This window comes from Pleurodeles waltl, chromosome 1_2, assembly GCF_031143425.1.
Source record: "Pleurodeles waltl isolate 20211129_DDA chromosome 1_2, aPleWal1.hap1.20221129, whole genome shotgun sequence".
Classification (NCBI taxonomy): Eukaryota; Metazoa; Chordata; class Amphibia; order Caudata; family Salamandridae; genus Pleurodeles; species Pleurodeles waltl.
Genome location: NC_090437.1, coordinates 295,814,121 through 295,831,618, shown reverse-complemented (window position 1 = coordinate 295,831,618; position 17,498 = coordinate 295,814,121). Strand labels below are relative to the sequence as shown.

Here is a 17,498-nt window from a genome sequence, read left to right as displayed (position 1 = left end):
ACCGCGATGTTGTGCCTGGATACCGTGGAACGCACCTTCCCCCGTAGGTCGTTCCGCCTCTTCCTGATGTCCTCCCTATTTCTTGGGTGCTGTCCCACAGCGTTGACCCTGTCGACTATTCTTTGCCATAGCTCCATCTTCCTGGCTATTGATGTGTGCTGTACCTGTGAGCCAAATAGCTGTGGCTCTACCCGGACGATTTCCTCGACCATGACCCTGAGCTCCTCCTCGGAGAAGCGGGGGGTCTTTGGTGTGCCATGGGGTGGTGTGTGTGATGTGTGGGGTGGTGTATGTGTTGATGAGTGTGGTGAGTGTAGTGGTATGTGGTGTTCTGTGCATGTGTGTTGTGTGGGTGATGGTGTAGTGTGCCTCTGTGTGATGGGGTTCTCTATTCTGTGCTGTCTCTCTCTGGCCTTCTCTCAGAAATTGTGGTTGTAAGGGATTGTGTGTGATGTGGGTGTGTGTTTTATATTGTATTGGGTGTGTGGGAGTGGTGTTTGTATGTGGATCAGGTGTGTGTATTTGGAATTGTCCAATGTGGCGGTGTTTTGTAGATGTGTGTGTATTTTGAGCACGGTGGTGTGTACCGCCAATGGAATACCGCGGTTGAAAGACCGCCGCGTGGATTCGTGGGTCGTAATAGCATGGGCGTGTTTCTGTTGGCGTGGAGGATTTGTTTCCGCATGTTTATCGCTGACCTTTGATGTGGCGGTGTTGTGTGGGTGTCTGAATTTCGGCGGATTCCAAGATGTGTGTCATAATAGCTGTGGTGGTCTACCGCGGCTGCGGCGGTATATTGGCGGTCTTCTGCACGGCGGTAAGCGCCTTATACCGCCAAGGTCGTAATGACCACCATAGTGCCAGGTTTCTGGTTCTGCTGTGTTAATTTGAATGCAGCCGATTGGCTAATAATGCCTTTGTATTTTCATTGCAGTTTTCTCTCTATAAGAGGTTGCTGGTGCTTTCTGTGCTCTCTTCTGTGATTATTTAACTCTGTCAAAGTATTTCTTTACAGAAATTAATAAAACTCTTAGGCTAAAAATGTTATATTTTTGTAGTTTAGTTGAAGTGTCTGTCAGCCATAGACTGCAGAATTGTTTACCCATGTATATGATGTAAAAGTAAAAATTGTGTAGAGAATTTTAGTACATATATATGTACTTATAAACAGACATGTGTATACCTTAAGGGTGCTCTGGGGTCCCCTCATGTTGGCGGGCAATATTCAGTGCTTATGACTATTGATGAGGATCCCCTGGAAGACAACCAATATTTCCAAACTAGACAGTAAAGGAATGTATGACTGGTTTACCATCATGGGTGGTATCCAAAATGTCATGTGGCAGCAAAATATATTTCATAATGAATTCCAAAAGGCTTATGCCACAAATATAGGCTTGTTGCATATATTTCATGCAACTAAAGCCTTGAAATAGGTGCACAATAGGTCTTGTCTCCAACAGGAGTGACAATTATTCCTCTGCAGGTTTGGAAATCTGTCAGTGTGAGACTATGGTGTCTCTGCGGTTGGCTGGTGATAGTGAGTGCTAAAGACAACTGTAAAGATCTGTGGGGAAAATCCCAAGAGATGAAAAGGGCAAGCCCTGCTACCTGATGTATTCATATGTTTTAATGTTTTCTAAAGTGTCAACAAAGCACAAGGGATGTCAAAGCACTTTACAGGGATCGTGTTCTAGCTCACTGCAGGCAGTTAACAGAAGGAGAATTACAAATGGAAATCGTTCATAAGTAATTGCTTTTTTACAAGCTTTGCAATATCCTTTATGTTGCAGCAACTTGGGTCTACCTGCAAACATACTGGTTTTTGTTTACTTCATTTTACACATTCCGTTATCCGCACTTCAGTCCCCAACACATCTAGCAGAGAGACTACATAAAACACGGAGCTCTCTGGCATTCCTGCTCTAACATTTGCTTCCCTTGAGTCTCACTTAAGGTCACCTCCATGAAAGACTGCACCTAACATGTCTGTCCTTCATTTTGTGTGAGAATTTGTATCAGGGCGCAGTTGACTCACGCAGGCTAGTCCTTCTACTGAAATTGCTAGAAATACCTATGTTTCATGTGTCATTGTTAGGAAAAATTTGCAATGGTCACCCTGTCCTGGCCTAAAAGTGCTGAACCCACCATTGGATTCCAGAGCAAGTTTTAAGGCCTCCTCGGGCCTCTTTGTTTCCATCTAAACAACCTGAGAGGGTGGTCTGGTGTGGGGACAGTGGGAGTGTCTAGAGTTAGTCCCATAATCAGGTTATGTCTTCCTTTGGAATATTTGGAAGTGCCTTTGTTCTTCCTAATATTGCATAGGACATTTACTAATTTTTGATATTTTGATACTGCAGTTGGTGTATTCAAGCTGCTTTGGTTTGGACACTAAGACGTTATGTGACTCCCAGAAGCATGGTATGAGCATGTGACACTGACCACCATCTGACCCAAGCCCATTCTTATGTCTTTCAAGGAGATATTGAAACTTCCAGTGATAGACAATGTCAGAGGCTGATATCCACCCAGTTGATTTCATTCAAAATGTACGTTTGGAATCAGACAGTGGCATGGCAGAATGGCGTTGCCCTTCGAACAAGACTCATCCAGCTCAATTTTCTTCATCTTCAAGCAAGGTCATTTTCAGGAAGCAGTGTGTAGCAGTATTATCTCCCCAGACATCATTCAACTGTCATTAAATATTCCTCAGTCAGTATTTACATACAGGAGCACATATGCCAGTGTTAACATGCTGGAGCACATCTGTAGGAAAGTACCCTCTTTTTGGCATGGTTACCCCACTTTTAGCCTGCTGTCAGTATGCTTTAAATGTTTTCACTGTGACATTACTAACCAGGACCCCAGTGATTGTGCTCTCTCCCTCTAACTTTGGTTGCTTAGGACTTGGCACTCCTCACAACTGGCCTACTGGTGCCCCCATACAAGTCCCTAGTATATGGTAATTAGGTACCCAGGGTATTGGGGCACCTGGGGTTCCCCATGGACTGCAGCACATATTGTGCACCCCTGGAAGCCCATGCAAAATTTGATTTCACACAGGCTGCAACGGCGGGCCTGCAAAGGTGCATGCACCCTTACAGTGACCTGGTGCAGTGACCTGTAGTGAAAGTCACCCCTATGGTATGCCCTCCTAGCCCAGAGGGCAGGGTTCAGGTCCCTGTGTGTGAGAGCACTCCTGCATGAACAGAGGTGCCCCTATGAACTTTGGCTCCATTGCAATAGAACTTCATAAGTGCGGGGAAAACCATTTTACCCATGTACTGGAGTTTGTGTCCAGCTACATAATGGTAACTGGTAGTAGCCCTGATACCAGACGTGCCCAGGTTCGAACATGTTGGAATCATACAACCAATACTGACAACAGTACTGGGGTATGATTCCATGTACTCTGGAGGCTCCTGAGAGGACCACTAGTATTGCTCCTACTAGCCTTTCAGGGTTTTTCAAGCAGCCCACGGGCCTGCCACCCTCCAGGTTGGTTTCTGCCCTCCTGCTGCTTGACCAGCTCAAGCAGGGGAAGGCAGAACAAAGGATTTCCTTTGAGAAAGGGAGGCAACACCCTCTCCCCTTCGAAATAGGTGCGACATGACTTGGGAGGGGCAGCCTCCCCAAGCCACTGGTATGCTTTGATTTATGCAAGGAGGGCACCAAATGTGCCCTTCAGTTTGCACCAGTCCAGGGACCGCCGGCCCCTGTGCTGGCATGAAACTGGACAAAGGAAATGGGAGTGACCACTCCCCTGTCCATCACCACCCCAGGGGTGGTGCGCAGAGCTCCTCCAGGTGGCCACTTGGTTCTGCCATCTTGAATCCAAGACATGCAGAGGCCCCTGGGAGCATCTGAGTGGCCAGGTCAGGCAGTTGACGTCACAGCCCCCTCCTAATAGGTTTTAACCTTGCAGGTGACCAAACCCCCTTTTAGGGCTATTTAATGTGTCCCTTGCGGTTGGGTCCTCAGATTTGATGTGCAAGATTCCAGCAAGACTCCTCTGCATTGTTTACTTCATCTTTTGGTCATTGCAACTGGACTATGCAGGAACCAACAGTTCCAATCTGTAACTCCTGCATTGACTCCCCTTTGCAACATTGTTTCTCTGGCTTCTTCCATCAACTGCAACATTTTCCTGGCTGTGCATCCTCTGAGGTCAACATGACTCCAGCATGCACCTAGAAGTAAGAAAGAATCTCCCTTGGAGCAAAGGAGCCACTCTCATGCATCTGCAGGCACCAACTGCAAAGATGACCGACTGCGTGGATCTGCTCTCCTCCTGCATCACTGGTGGTGGTCCACAGTGGTCCCCTTGGCCCTTTCTGCCAGCTGCCCAACTTAGGAGGCGGTCAGCCCTTGCAGGAGAGTACCCCTGTGCACCCCAACTCTTGCAACTACCAAGGCTTCTTTGTGCATCCTACAAGGGCTTTGCAGGCTCCGTGTAGCCCCGGCCCCCAGCACTTCTTTCTGCCAAGCACAGTCTTCTTCCTGCTGCTTCAGCGACGTGTGACTCCTCTTCAGGTGTCCTGAGTGGGCCTCACTGTGCCTGCTGCCAGTGGGTTGCCTTTGGGGGCTGCCTCCTCTTCTTGTGACTCTCACAGCTGCTGAGGGTCACCCCAGAATCCCCTCCTTGGGTCGATTCCCCTGGACCTTGCTGGTCCTCTTCAGCCTTCCAAATCCTCTTCTCCGTCTCTTGCATTTGCCAAAACTTGGTCAGTGGTGCTGGAAAACCACCAACAACTGCTTCTTGACTGTTGATGTGGGACATCACTTTCATCACTTCTGGGACTCCTCTTCAGCTTCTGTGCTGCATTGCTGACCTTCTTCGCCCACCACCAACCTGGTCTGCATCCACAGAAGTGAGGGTAGTGGTTCCTGCCACAACCGTACGCTCCAACTCAAACTGGACTTGGTCCCCTTCCTTCGCAGGTCCTCTTCTGTCAGGATCCACCTTCGGGTTGTTCCAGTGTTGGTTGGATCTTGCACAATCCATTTCCAAATCCTGTTCGTTTTTGGAAAAAACAGGTACTTACCTCTGCTCTCCTTGTCGCTGGGGGTCACTCTGATACTCACCTCTTAAGGTTCCTAGTTCCTCCAGCTTCCTTCTACGGATTACACTTCCTTGGGCGGGGGGCTGACTTTCACATTCCACTTTTTTAGTATATGGTTTGGCTCTCCCCTAGGGCCCTCACTATTTGCTATTGCTTTACCACTGCCCATTGCTTTCTATGCTATTTACGGATTGTTAATCTGGATATAATAGTGTGTTTACTTACCTCCAGTTGGGGGACTGCCTATTCAGTAATCTAGTATTAGTGTTACAAAAATAAAGGTTCTTTATTATAGTAGCACAGTGTGTTTTTTTCATGTGTATAAGTGCTGTGTGACTTTCGTGGTGTGCACAGCTTATGTAATATCTCCTAGATAAGTCATGGTTGCTCATTCACAGCTACCTGTAGAGAGCCCTGGCTTCCTAGACACTGCCTACACTTTACTAATAGGGGAAAATTGGACTTGGTGGTATAAGGTGATAACACCATAGGTGTTAACCACACAAGCCAGCTTCCTACATGGCCGTTCCAAGAAAAAAATGTACCATGGAAACATCTTGTGGGGGTTCAGCATTTGTCAACGCTTGAACTTTTCTGATAGGGGCATGGCACCTGATCCTGCAAAAGATAAGGCCAAAGGATTTCATTTTTGTCGAATTGAACTCACACTTGTCTGCATTTAACGTCAAACCTGCATCACTGAGTAATTGACAGACCTGTGTGAGGGCTCTATAGTGCTCCATCTGTGTAGCTCAAAAAACCAATATGTCAGAACTATAGTTACGATGCATCATACAACCTGTTGTGAATGCATTTATGACGTCTTGGCAAAGTTCTGCAGCTGATGACACACCAAAGTAAGTCTCTTGACTTGACTTGATTTGAATAAATGTTATATCTGCAGCTTTACTCTAACATGTTTAGCGAAGGTTGTAATATCATCAGTTTGTTTCGATACAAGAGAGGATTTTGGCACCATTCAGTTGTTTGACATCCAGGGCTGCACATTGAACAACACATAACAAGAGTGATCATGGCAGCAATCACCTTATTCACCTGGCGCATATGTGCACAGCTCCTTCATGGTCTTTTCTAGGCACTAGTGCTATGGAAGAAACGCATTGCGTTGAATCATTACTTAAGCATGACATTATTGAATGTTCCTCTAGTCCAAGTTGCTTTTCATTTACAGGAAGCTGTTGAATAAACTGGTCTATGTCTCTGAGCAACAGGACGGACACCCTCAGACTATGAAATTAAAACTGCATATTAATAACTTTTCTACACTGTGAATCAATGAAGGGAATTAGGACTGATTTCAGTGAATTACAACATGATGGCTTACTATTTCGTGCTAAGCTATGTCAGCAGCTGTGTTGAAACTGAGCAAATAGACACTTGCCGCTCTACCTTGAAGCGCATGGATTGGTGATTATACCTTTGTTTTCGCATGTTTCACTGTCGCCATAAACAAACCTTTACTTTTCATGGGTGTCGAAATCTATGACGGCATAAGCCGCACTAATGGAAACAGTTCAATATACTTTTTTCAGGCATTATATTTATCGGAGCACCACTATTGGTAATGAAAGGTATTGAACATCCATTTATTTTCAATTTAATCTTTGGATAGTGTTTGTATGATTTTGTTACTTTGACATGTCGACTTTTCTTTGACTGCCTGTGAAGAGAAAAGTCAAACAGTCTGACATGTGCAGGTTTTCCTGGGGTAAACATTGACATAGCACAATCACTTTCTTCACTTTCACTTATCAGTTGAGGCAAATTGATAATGATTTAGTATCTAACAGTTCTTCAGCCTCAATACTATCACCGCTTGGCCTTGTGGAAGTGCATCGAACATTGCCATAACGCTCCAGAAGCAGTCATTTTGTATTCACGGCGTAACACTTTTTCATTCGCACTGCACAGAGTCACAAAATGGTTCTCGATACCACAGTCTGTCCCACCATTAGTCAGATATGCAAACTTTTCTGTGTGTGGAAACCTAAATCTACACTTGAAGCACAACTTCTTTTTGCATGTAGACATGATTGGAAAAGGAAGACTGAAGGACACAAATTACTTTTTCACAAAGTGATGACTGGTTTGCTATGAGCACTTTCAGCTTCCATGTCAGCAGCTTGTCTCTCAGCATGTTCCTCAGCTCTGCCAGCCATCAATACTCATTCCAGACCAAGAGTTTCTCTCATCATTTGTCATCTGAATGTGATCGATGGATGCTTGTCCAATTCAAAGTTTAATGGCTTCTTCATCATTAAATTCATTGAACTTACAGTGTTTATGGAAAGATTCAACACACTCATCAAACTCATCAATTGTTCTGTCAACTCTAACATTCTTGACTGAAAACATATTGTTCATAATTGACATTCGGTGCTGGTATACATTCGAATTCAATGCATTCTTAATCTGACTGTATGTGACTTCTTCGTCAGTTCTTGTCCTTTTCTTTATGACTTCTTTCACACCATTAACAGCAAGATTTTTGAGATATTTGATAATCTTCCTGTTATCCGCCTATTCAAGAGCATCTGTGAAATCTTCAAATGTCTCAATCCATGCAGTCCATCTACTGCCAATATTTTGCCACCACCATCCAACATATTCCGAAAACTGCTTTTTGGCAGAGGCAATACTGTAACTTTTCCTGGGAGTGGCTGATGTCGATGGTGGAACACTTTCAAATGCTGTTGTTGCAGATTCCCAGGGGCAGTCATCACTGAGGCCTGATCATGTTTCAGCCTCTGGGTCATCCAGGACAGTTTTTGGAGTTTTGACCTTCCTCTTGGCCTGCATCGGAGCCCTGTCACTTATAGAGACCTCTTGAGTTTTTCTGAGATGCTACCCGGCAGCTGTAATACCTGATGCAGCATACCATCAAACAACTTAATAAGCAAAACTCCAGCGGTTCTTCTTGGGTCTTCCTGCCCAGTGGGGAGGTCATATTGCTCCACTCATGCTATTACTCTTACCAGAGTCTTGATGCTTATTTTTTACTGGTTAGTTATCAGATACCGAATAGTACTGGCTGACACAGTCTTTAATTGTTCATATGCCAACCGTCGGCTCAGCACTTCAACGAAGGGACACGTGGCATGCATGAGAAGTTTGCTTAGACCACAGCAATCTCTCCAGAGGAGCACTTTTTTTTTTCTTACGGTTACTTATCCCCTATAGCGTGGCCAATTGTACCTTCTTCCCCAGCCTAGTACTCACTGAAAAACTAACTGTACATCACACATCTTTATTCCTCTGCACGTACCTGTGAACTCCAACATTCTAAACCAAGCTTTCATACATTCTTTTCTATCCAATACATCATACAAACTGATTTGTCCTCTTAGAACAGAACCTTTCTGGCTCCCAATCATGCAGGACACTACACACTGTAGTCTGACTCCTCACTACATTGGGTGAATGCAGGAGGGAGCTGTCATTTGTTTTGTTAACATGCTGTGAAAGTGAAAATAAAGAGCAACAGAAGAGTTACAGCGATCTGGGTTCTGATAATAACAGAGGCCAGTATTAAGTGTTTGAAGCTCATATTAGATGTAACTCTGGCGACCACCATTTTAACAGTTGCATGTGATAACATTGAGACTTGCTGGCCCCTATTTCTAACAGAAAACAAGCAAAGTGATATAAGCTAAAAAGCCTGAATTGAACGAACTGTAGGGCCCTGTGGAGGGAAGGATGCAGTCCAGTCTCTTTCCGGCCTGAAAGTTCTCGTGGAGAGGCGGCCATAGAGGGGATAGGCTGGGGGGGATAGAAGGGAAGGGCCTGGGGAAATGCATATAGGGAGGGTCTGGGGTGTGGATGGGCCTCTTCTGCGCAGCCTACCGCGCTGCCCTGAGGTTGGCTGATCCATAGAGAGGAAGAGGTAGGGAGGGTTAGAATGGCTGCGGAACATGACGCAGCGGCAGTAAGGGCCACGCTTCGTGTACACGGCGAGGCCAACTGTAGTGACCTCCTCAGGCCTGGTGTGGTTGACCAGGCCTGGGTGGGGATGACGCACGCAACGAGCGCTGCTGCACATGGTGCGGTTGCCGCCTGCTGCTCACCATCTAGGGGGTGAGGAGGAGATCGAAGGGGGGCAGGGACACAGCGCATCCACCCCCGATGAACAGCATGGCTGACGCAGCACTGGGGAGCCTGATAGGGAGCAGGAGAAGGTGGCAGAGCCTGTAGCAGAAGAAACGGCTGGCGAGCTGGCAGGGCCCTGTCCTCAGGGCCTGCCTACTGGGCAGCATACACAGGAGGAGAAGCAGAGACTCGGGGTGCCTGGGGGATTGGAGCAGCCCTTGGACCTCTCTTTTCCCTGCTTTAGCAGGCTGCCTGGCCACAAAGGCACAGCTGGGGGGCAGGGTAGGGGCAAGGGCAGGAAGACACAGGCACATGAGGGGGGCCCAAGGGGACCCCATGTAGCCAGTGGAAGGGAGGCAGCGCTCGGGCCTGCTGATGAGCAGCTAGAGGCGGGTGATTTTGGGCAGGGTGGGGGGGGGGAAGGGTGAGACCCAGCAGCAGCCATCCACTGACTGGTCGGCAGTGAATATTGAAGCCAGGATTCAGAACAGAGGAAGCTAGTGGCGGAGGCAGAGGAGCGGTGGGCCCCGTTATGCAAGGAGAGGGGCGAGGCGGATGGGAGAGCCAGGCAGGTGAAGCCTAAGTCTGTAGGTGCCGGTGAGGTACCCAAGGTGGGGCGTAGTTTGGGGCAGGGCAGTTGGGTGTTGGTCCCTGCTGAGGAGAATGGAAGGGAGCAGGAGGCTGGTGAGGTCGGTAGGGCAGGCAGCGTGATTGGCTTTGGCGCACAGGGCGCATACGGCGAGTCAGTGTCAGAGTTTGGCAGAAAGGTCGCGAAGCCAACGGGGCACATCACGGCCTCTGGGCATTGGTCAAAAGCAATAGAGGGGTCATCGGCAGCCTTCCCTACACCACGGGAGCACACGAAGCACACGTATAGCATACGCCTTGTGGGCCATAGGATGGAGGATGAGCGTGACGCGGTGGATACGGATGGTGCTGATGATGAGTGGGGTATGGACGAGAAGGATGTGGTTGAGCTGGATTATGAGGAAGAATTGGAAGAATGGGAAGACGGGGAGATTCGCAAAAAAATAAATAAGCGGGGAACTCGGGAAGGGAACGGGGGCAGGAGCAGTGCAACCCCCTCTTCTCTTCCTGTTTTGCAGACATCAAAGACTGGCACAAAGGGTTGAGGCCCCAGGGTGGGGATAGAGAGACTGTGATGAGCGGGGACAAGGAAGGTGACGGCAAGGAGGGGGACAGCCATAAGAAGCGACTCCCCTATATGGGACTAGTGATGTCTGCTACATGAGATCCCAGTGGCAAGATGAAAGAAAGGGATCTGGAAGCATGAGTACATTGACTTATTTAGGCTCCTTCATAGAGATATTCAGGCAAAAGAAGGCTCTAAGGAGGAGGAATGGGAACTGGCGCATAGGCCTAGTGCCACTATAACTAGGGATAATTGGACTTCAGTATTTTTTATCTATGCTAGTATCTACTGTGAAAAATATGCGGACAGAGCCATTGCCATGTTTAAGTACATGGACATTATTCTCAAGGCCCAAATGCATTTTGGGGATTTTGCATGGCTGAGCTACGACGAGGAGTTCAGGGACAGAGTTAGTGTTAATCCTGAAAAGTCGTGGGGAGATGTAGGTGGAGTTGTGGATGCAGTAGATAGCCTCTTCACATTCTGCTGCATCCACCCACACAGCTAGTGGTCTTCCAGTGGTCTATAGGCCGTTGTGCCTGACCCGCCCCTCCTGGGGCGCTGCTGAAAAGGGTCCCAGGGCCTAACTCAGGAACATGTTGGAACTAAAACAAGGGGTTTTGCTCTAGGCATTCCTGCAAATTTAAACATGAATGTTCCAAATGTGGGGGAGGCACCCAGTCATGCAATGTTTTTCCCTTGCCAGTCCGGTGGAACAGTGGAGATCTACGAGGGGCAGAGGAGGGCAGGGCGCTCCTGGGCCGAAAGGCACCTACTCCAATTAAGTTGGGTAGGTTACTGCCATGCTTGCACATGTACCCGGATACGGACATGGTGCACAAATTGGAATGGGATTTCAGGCAAGTATTTTGGGTAGGGTACCAGGGGCCGTGGATGAGGAGATGGGCAGACAATGTGCAGTCTGCAAAAGCCATGCCTGATGTGGTAGGGACAAAACTGAACAAGAAAGTGGCAGAGGACAGAAGTGCTGGCCCCTTTTACAGGTGGCCTACGGACGACCTGATGATTTCACCTTTGTCTTCTTGGGGACCACACCCAAAGGGGGATTTCTGACTGATATACCACTTGTCATGGCCAGAAGGGGCATCGGTCAATGATTTCATTGCGCCAAAGAATACACGAGTAGTGTACGCCTCGGTAGACAATGCCATTCGTCTAATGCGTGGTGTGGCAGGGGCCCAGAGTTGGTTAAGTGTGACATCAAGGCAGCTTTTCAGCTGCTCCCTATTCACCCTGAGGATTTCTCTTTGTCTGCATAGATGTCCCCTCCCAACTGCATCTCCAGCAGAGTGCTGCCCGTAGGGTGCACAAATTCTTGTGCATTGTTTGAGACATTCAGTATCTTCTTGCAGTGGGTTTTTGTACAGGTGAATGGACATCGGACGGTGTCACACTGCTTGGATGATTTCCTTTTTGTGGGTTCACCATGCTCTGGTTCGTGTGGAAAGGCTCTGCAATGCTTTGAGAGTTTGGCACAGGAGTTTGTTTTTTTCTGGAGCCAGGGGCACCCCAGAGGACCCAAGCTGCATGCTGACTTTTTGGGGCATTGAATTAGACACAGTGGCCTTCATGGCGAGTTTGCCTGCTGCAAAGGTTGAAGAAATTTTTCACTTTTTACAGCAGATCTGGTTGAGAAAGAAGAGAGTTGTACGTGCACAACTATCCCTGGGTTTCCTCAACTTTGCATGCAGGGTGGTCCGGGGAGGTAGGACTTTTTGCAGGTGCATGGGGCTGGCTATGTCCGGCGCATCCCTCCCTCATCACAGGATTTGGCTGACTGTAGGTTTGAGGGAGGATATCAAGGTGTGGGAGCTCTTCCTGACACTGTTTAATGGAATTCCATGTCTTTTCGGGAGGGAGACACTATATGGCAGTTGCAGATTTTTTATGACGCAGCAGGGGCCTCTGGTTTTGCCCTTTTTGGGATGGACAGTGGTGTACACAACCATGGCCTGTACAATGGTTGAATCAGGGCAGGAGCATCGCATTTCCCACTGTTGGCGGCTTTGGCTGTGTGGGGTGATAGGACAATAATGTTCCATGTGGAAAATTGTCTGTTGACCAGTCTGACAGTGGTTGGTCTGGTGAACAGAGAGCCAGGGATCTCAGGGTGCTTTGCCTCTTGTGGAGGTTCATGCTTTGTTGTTTGACTTTGTGCACAGCCTTAAATATGATATTCATTCATGGGGTCAACAATTCTATCGCAGAATCCCGGTCTCATTCGCAGTGGCAGTGTTTGCACACATTGGCACCATGCGCAGAAGTGCACAAGATAGCGGTTCCGGCAGACATTTGGGAGTGGGGGCGTGATGGTCATCAGACTAGGGTGGATTCCGCTAGCAACATCTCCACCAAAGAGTTATCTCTTAGCATGGTTGGAATTTCAGGACTTTGAGTTTTTTGAAGGGCGGTTCTGGGGGCAGGGAGTGCTTGAAGCTCAAGTGTTTTCCTATAAAAAGACACACCTGCACAATTGCCCCCAATTGTGGCAGGCGATAAACCCTTCTGAATCAGAAATATTACAAAACGGAAGTTTTTTTTTGGCTGGGATCCATCAAAGGATGACTTTGTGGGGAGAATGCTGAAAGGTTGGGTGGCGGGCTTGTTTGGGATCAAGTAGGGAGGTGCATGAGGCTATTACATTTGACTTGCTCATACAAATTTTGCATGTATTGCAAGTTTGTTGTGTGGATCCATACGAGGTGGTACTATTTCGTTTGTGTATGATATGGATGTTTTGGGGGGGTTTCCATGTGTATGAGTTGTTGGATGTGGGAAAAGCTTGTGGAGTACGGAAGGAGGATGTGGGAAGGCAGGGTGCACACTTGGATATCTGGTTGAGGCAGTCCAAAACGGATCGGTTGGGCCACGGAAAGTGGATATGGTTGGGCAAAAGGGGGAGGGGGAAGCATGTCCAATGCAGGAATGGGACTCTTTCAGGGAGCACAGACCAGGACGGGGGGTGTTTTTTGTCACAAGAATGGTAAGAAGCTTACGGCTTTCCAGTTGTTAGCTGTTTTGAGGATGGCTTTGGGGCATCTTGGGAGGCAGGCGAGTAATTTTGATACTCACTCTTTCAGGATTGGTGCAGCCACTGAGGCGGCTCGCTGAGGTTGGTACTGGGACCAAATCAGATGCATTGGGAAATGGCGGTCAAAATGTTGAGAGATATGTGAGGGCCTGATGTGAAGTCTTTTCCATAGTCAGGGCAGTTCGTGCCCTGGGGGTTGGGATTTCATTTCAGGTGTTGGGTTTTGGGGGGGCCGAGGGGAACAGTTAGATGTCAGTGTGGGACAATGTTTATCCTTCCAGGTTGTGTGCGTGGCCCAGAGAAAGCTAAAGCGGTTACATGGCTGGTTGGACAATTGTTTGTTCACTGGGCGGCGAAACATACGGAAAAGCAAGTCTATGGACGATCTCTGGGACTTCCAAGTAGCAGGCACAAGGTGTTGTGGTAGGGGAAGAGCGGCAGGGGCAATTTGCTTCCTTTTATAACTTCAATCTTGCCAACATGGGGTTGTCCTGATGTGTTGGTATTGCATCTGGGGGAAATGATCTAGTCCGCTTATCTGGGCTCACCCTACAGCAACACATGCAGCGGGATTTGGCATTGCTGAGGCAAAATATGCATGGGGCTTGTTTGGTATGGATGGAATTTGTGCCCAGGAGAAAATGAAGAGGAGCTCTGAAACACGGGACTATTGAACGGGCCAGGAGGAAGCTTAATCGGGCTATGCAGGTTTTCTGTGGGACACATGCCATCAAGGAGTTGACACACAAAGGGATTAAGGAAAACAAACGAGTGCTCCTCAGGGATGACTGTCAGAAATAGGGAATGTGCATTAGGAGAAGCTGTAGTGGAGTGAGCCTGTTTAAAGATATTGTGGTGTTACAGTGGGTTTGCTGGTGGGGCAGCAAAATACCCAGAGGGTTTGTGCTGGGTGGCAGTAGATGGGGGAGGGTGGAGAGTCAGATGCGGGTCTGCCCACCCTTCCAGCAGGGAAAAAGAAGCAGGTGAAGGATGACAGAGTGGGGGATGCCCGATTAAGACAGGAGAAAAAAGCAAAAGGGGGACATGTGGGAGAATGGAAGTTGACGCTGGGTGAACGGAGGAAAAAGTGGGTAATGAAGTGAGAATGGAAGTTGGGGGAGTTCCAAAGGTAAAGATGAAAAGTGCTCATTTAAAGATCCAGTTATGTTAATGTTATGTTATGATGAGCAAGCCTGTCCTAATAAATGGCCTTAGTAAAATGGGCGTCGATGTCTAATGTAAAAGGCCCGAATGGCCCTCAGGCCACAGGCGTGACTTTCATCAAAGCGTGAATAATTCCCACAATACTTTGCAAGTGTTTGTTTTTTCAGAAGCCTCCAGCAAACTTGGAACAGAAGTTAGTTTCTCTGTATTTTTTATTAAGATTTCTAATATGATTTGTGGGCGTAATCAAGCCCTGTGCCTAGCTTTCAACAACAGGAAGTTCATGGGGGAGGAAACAGGGAGGGGTTGGTTCTCAAGTGATCAAGTCATGTGTCTGGAGGTCTGGCATGAAATGTTAGTTGTGAAACTACAAAACTGCAAACTTTGAGTACCGCCACACATTGGGCCAGTTGCCTGACACATTGCAACACTGCTTCACTCTGTGACGAGCTTGACACATTCAGCATGTCTACAAGAGGCAAGGTAAGTTATTAAAAAAAAACTTTATATGAATCAACTGTAAAGCATTTATAAAAATATAAGAATATGTTTTGTAAAGGCACAGGGTGGTGTAGGTCACTTAACACACACTTTAAACAACATTTATTAGCTACGGATTGTAACAAAAAAAGTACATAGAAAAATGCATGAAAAGCCTTTAAATGATCGAATTCTCTTCCCTGTTGTAGTCAGGTCAAATTTAGACCCGCCCAACTGCCACTTGGTTGTCTAAGAAAATAGCGAGAAACTGAAAAGGAAGGGATGCCGGTGGTCTCAAGCCGAATACAAAAATATTTTAAAAAATGAACATTATCTTTATGAGTGAATACGAGCATTGTACACTAAGCATACCATACAAAAGAGAGCTGTCTCAGGAGTTGGAAGTAACATATCCGGCAAAGCAAAAGAGAAAACGAAGCTGGTGAAAAATAGCACAATAAATGCTTAAAGAAAAATAGAAACAAAAAGGAGAAAATGTGCTTTTCAATAAATATACTATTTCTATGTTTCCTAAACCTTTGTCATTTTATTGTTAGATACCATGCAGTAGGTCGAGGCTAGATAAAGCAAACATTTTCTTTAAAAATGCTGGCCTTGCATATTCTTGTTGGGGGCTTGTTAAAACTTCGTAACAGGAAGAATGCACAGGAAAATGTTTGGTTGTTAACTAGAGGTTCTCATACCAACTCAGTAGCTCCCAAATGGTTAAGCCCTTCCATATTCTGGATGGCGTTCTGATTCTCTGCAAGAATAAACAGCATTTCACCCATTTCTTCTGATTTCTTTGCAGCTGCTGGTCTCTTTTCACTATCCATTGTGGTGCTCTTTTGCAGTTTGAGTAACAGGAAAAATACGGAGATGAACGTGTGCTCCCTATTTTGGAGAAGGCACAGCCAGCTTAATCTATATAGTGGGGAGAACCCGAGTGCTCCTTTTCCTATGTTTATGTGTTATGGAAGAGTTATGCATTTAGCAAGATAAGTCACCCACAATCCAAATTATCTTGTGCCCACCCTCTGGTAGCTTGGCACTGAGCAGTCAGGCTTAACTTAAAAGGCATTGTGTAAAGTAGTTATGTAAAATCATACAGTAACACAGTGAAAACACCACAAAAATACAACACACAGGTTTAGAAAAATAGATAATATTTACCTGAATAAAATAAGGTCAAAACGACAAAGATCCAATAATCACAAGTTGAAATACCACTTTTAGAAGGTTTAAAAGAGTCTTAATCCTTAGAAATAAACAGTTGGTCCTTTGTTACACACCAAGCCCCTGGAAATATTTCACAAGTAGCGTTTCGAGGTGCCTTTTTATGTTTTCATCACTTTCTGTCAATGTTCATTTCCCTCTTTCCTTCCCTTTACCATTTGCATCACTTATCAATTCTTTAAAAAAATGTATCCAAATCCATAAAGCCAGATGTATAAACCTTAGCATTTGGATTGCTCACTATCTCCACAGGTATGGCATTGCAGCGCTTTCAGTAGTTTGGGGTAGTTTTCCAATCAGTTCCATCTCAGACCAGAACATGATTCGCCTTGTGACGAATGTGTTATCAGTAGAGTGAATGAGTAACTTTCAGTGCGTCGTGTGCGCCAGTTTTTGCCACTTTCACTCATTTCCCTACGGGACTTATTTTCCGCCACGGTACTAACGTGAAGAAGTCCTACCATTTTCTTGTTCCTTTTTTCTCCGTTGTACGCCTTGCCCTCTCTTTCGCTCGGTCAAAGTGAGACAGGGATGAAAAGAACCTGACGGAGTTAGATAATGAGGCAGGGGGTGTAGGGTGGGGCAGGAGCGTGGCATGAGATCTAGCCTAGGCAGGTTTGGTATTCGAAAACTCAGGCGTAGGTGCCCGAAGGTTTTTGGCACTGTTGAAAGTGCAGTGCTCAACTAAAAAGAAAAACTGGCTGAGCTACTTAATCTGCACTTAGAGTTAAATATTTTTTTGTTATTAAACTGATTTGGCAGGACGAACAAAGCTGAACTAGCTTGTATTATGGAAACAAACATTCATTATAGCAAACGTAAGACATCAATATTTCTTAGCTGAGTGAAATCCATGTTCTGAAAATAGTTGCCATTCACATGAGCAAATGTGTTGGTGGTGAGAGGGCCTCTCTGGGAGATTCTCCGGTCAAAATGTCTCTGGAATAAGGAAAGACGCTTCGGTAAGGCAAAGGAGCAGCCTCAACGTCACTGCCAGAAGGTGACAACAAATACAATATTCTGCAAAAAACAGCTTTCATTGGCTCATCAAGAGCTCCTCAAATGTGAAATTTCATTTCAGTTGTCACTAATGTTGGCTGCATGTGTTGACGTCATTTTCTGGTTGGCTTTCTGTCAGGAGAGATACATTTGAAACTCCTTTAGAGCGCCACTAAAATATAATAATATGGTATCCCCAATGTTTGAGATGTGCCAATATGCACATTGAACTTGTGAAATATGG

The 17,498-nt window shown here is 46.5% G+C and overlaps 1 protein-coding gene and 1 long non-coding RNA gene across 2 annotated transcripts in view; one reads left to right on the top strand and one right to left on the bottom strand.

The window, feature by feature from the left end:
• LOC138299809 (uncharacterized) overlaps positions 1-16,770 on the bottom strand; it is a 282,390-nt gene extending 265,620 nt beyond the window's left edge. The window contains exon 1 of the long non-coding RNA XR_011204837.1: positions 16,193-16,770. This is a non-coding gene — a long non-coding RNA (uncharacterized lncRNA). The remainder of the gene's footprint in view (positions 1-16,192) is intronic.
• Positions 14,888-17,498, top strand: part of LOC138299795 (alcohol dehydrogenase 1-like) — a 119,220-nt gene continuing 116,609 nt past the window's right edge. Inside the window, exon 1 of the mRNA XM_069238358.1 lies at positions 14,888-15,022. Within this exon, the coding sequence (XP_069094459.1) occupies positions 15,005-15,022 (18 nt within the window). The 5' untranslated portion in view covers positions 14,888-15,004. The remainder of the gene's footprint in view (positions 15,023-17,498) is intronic.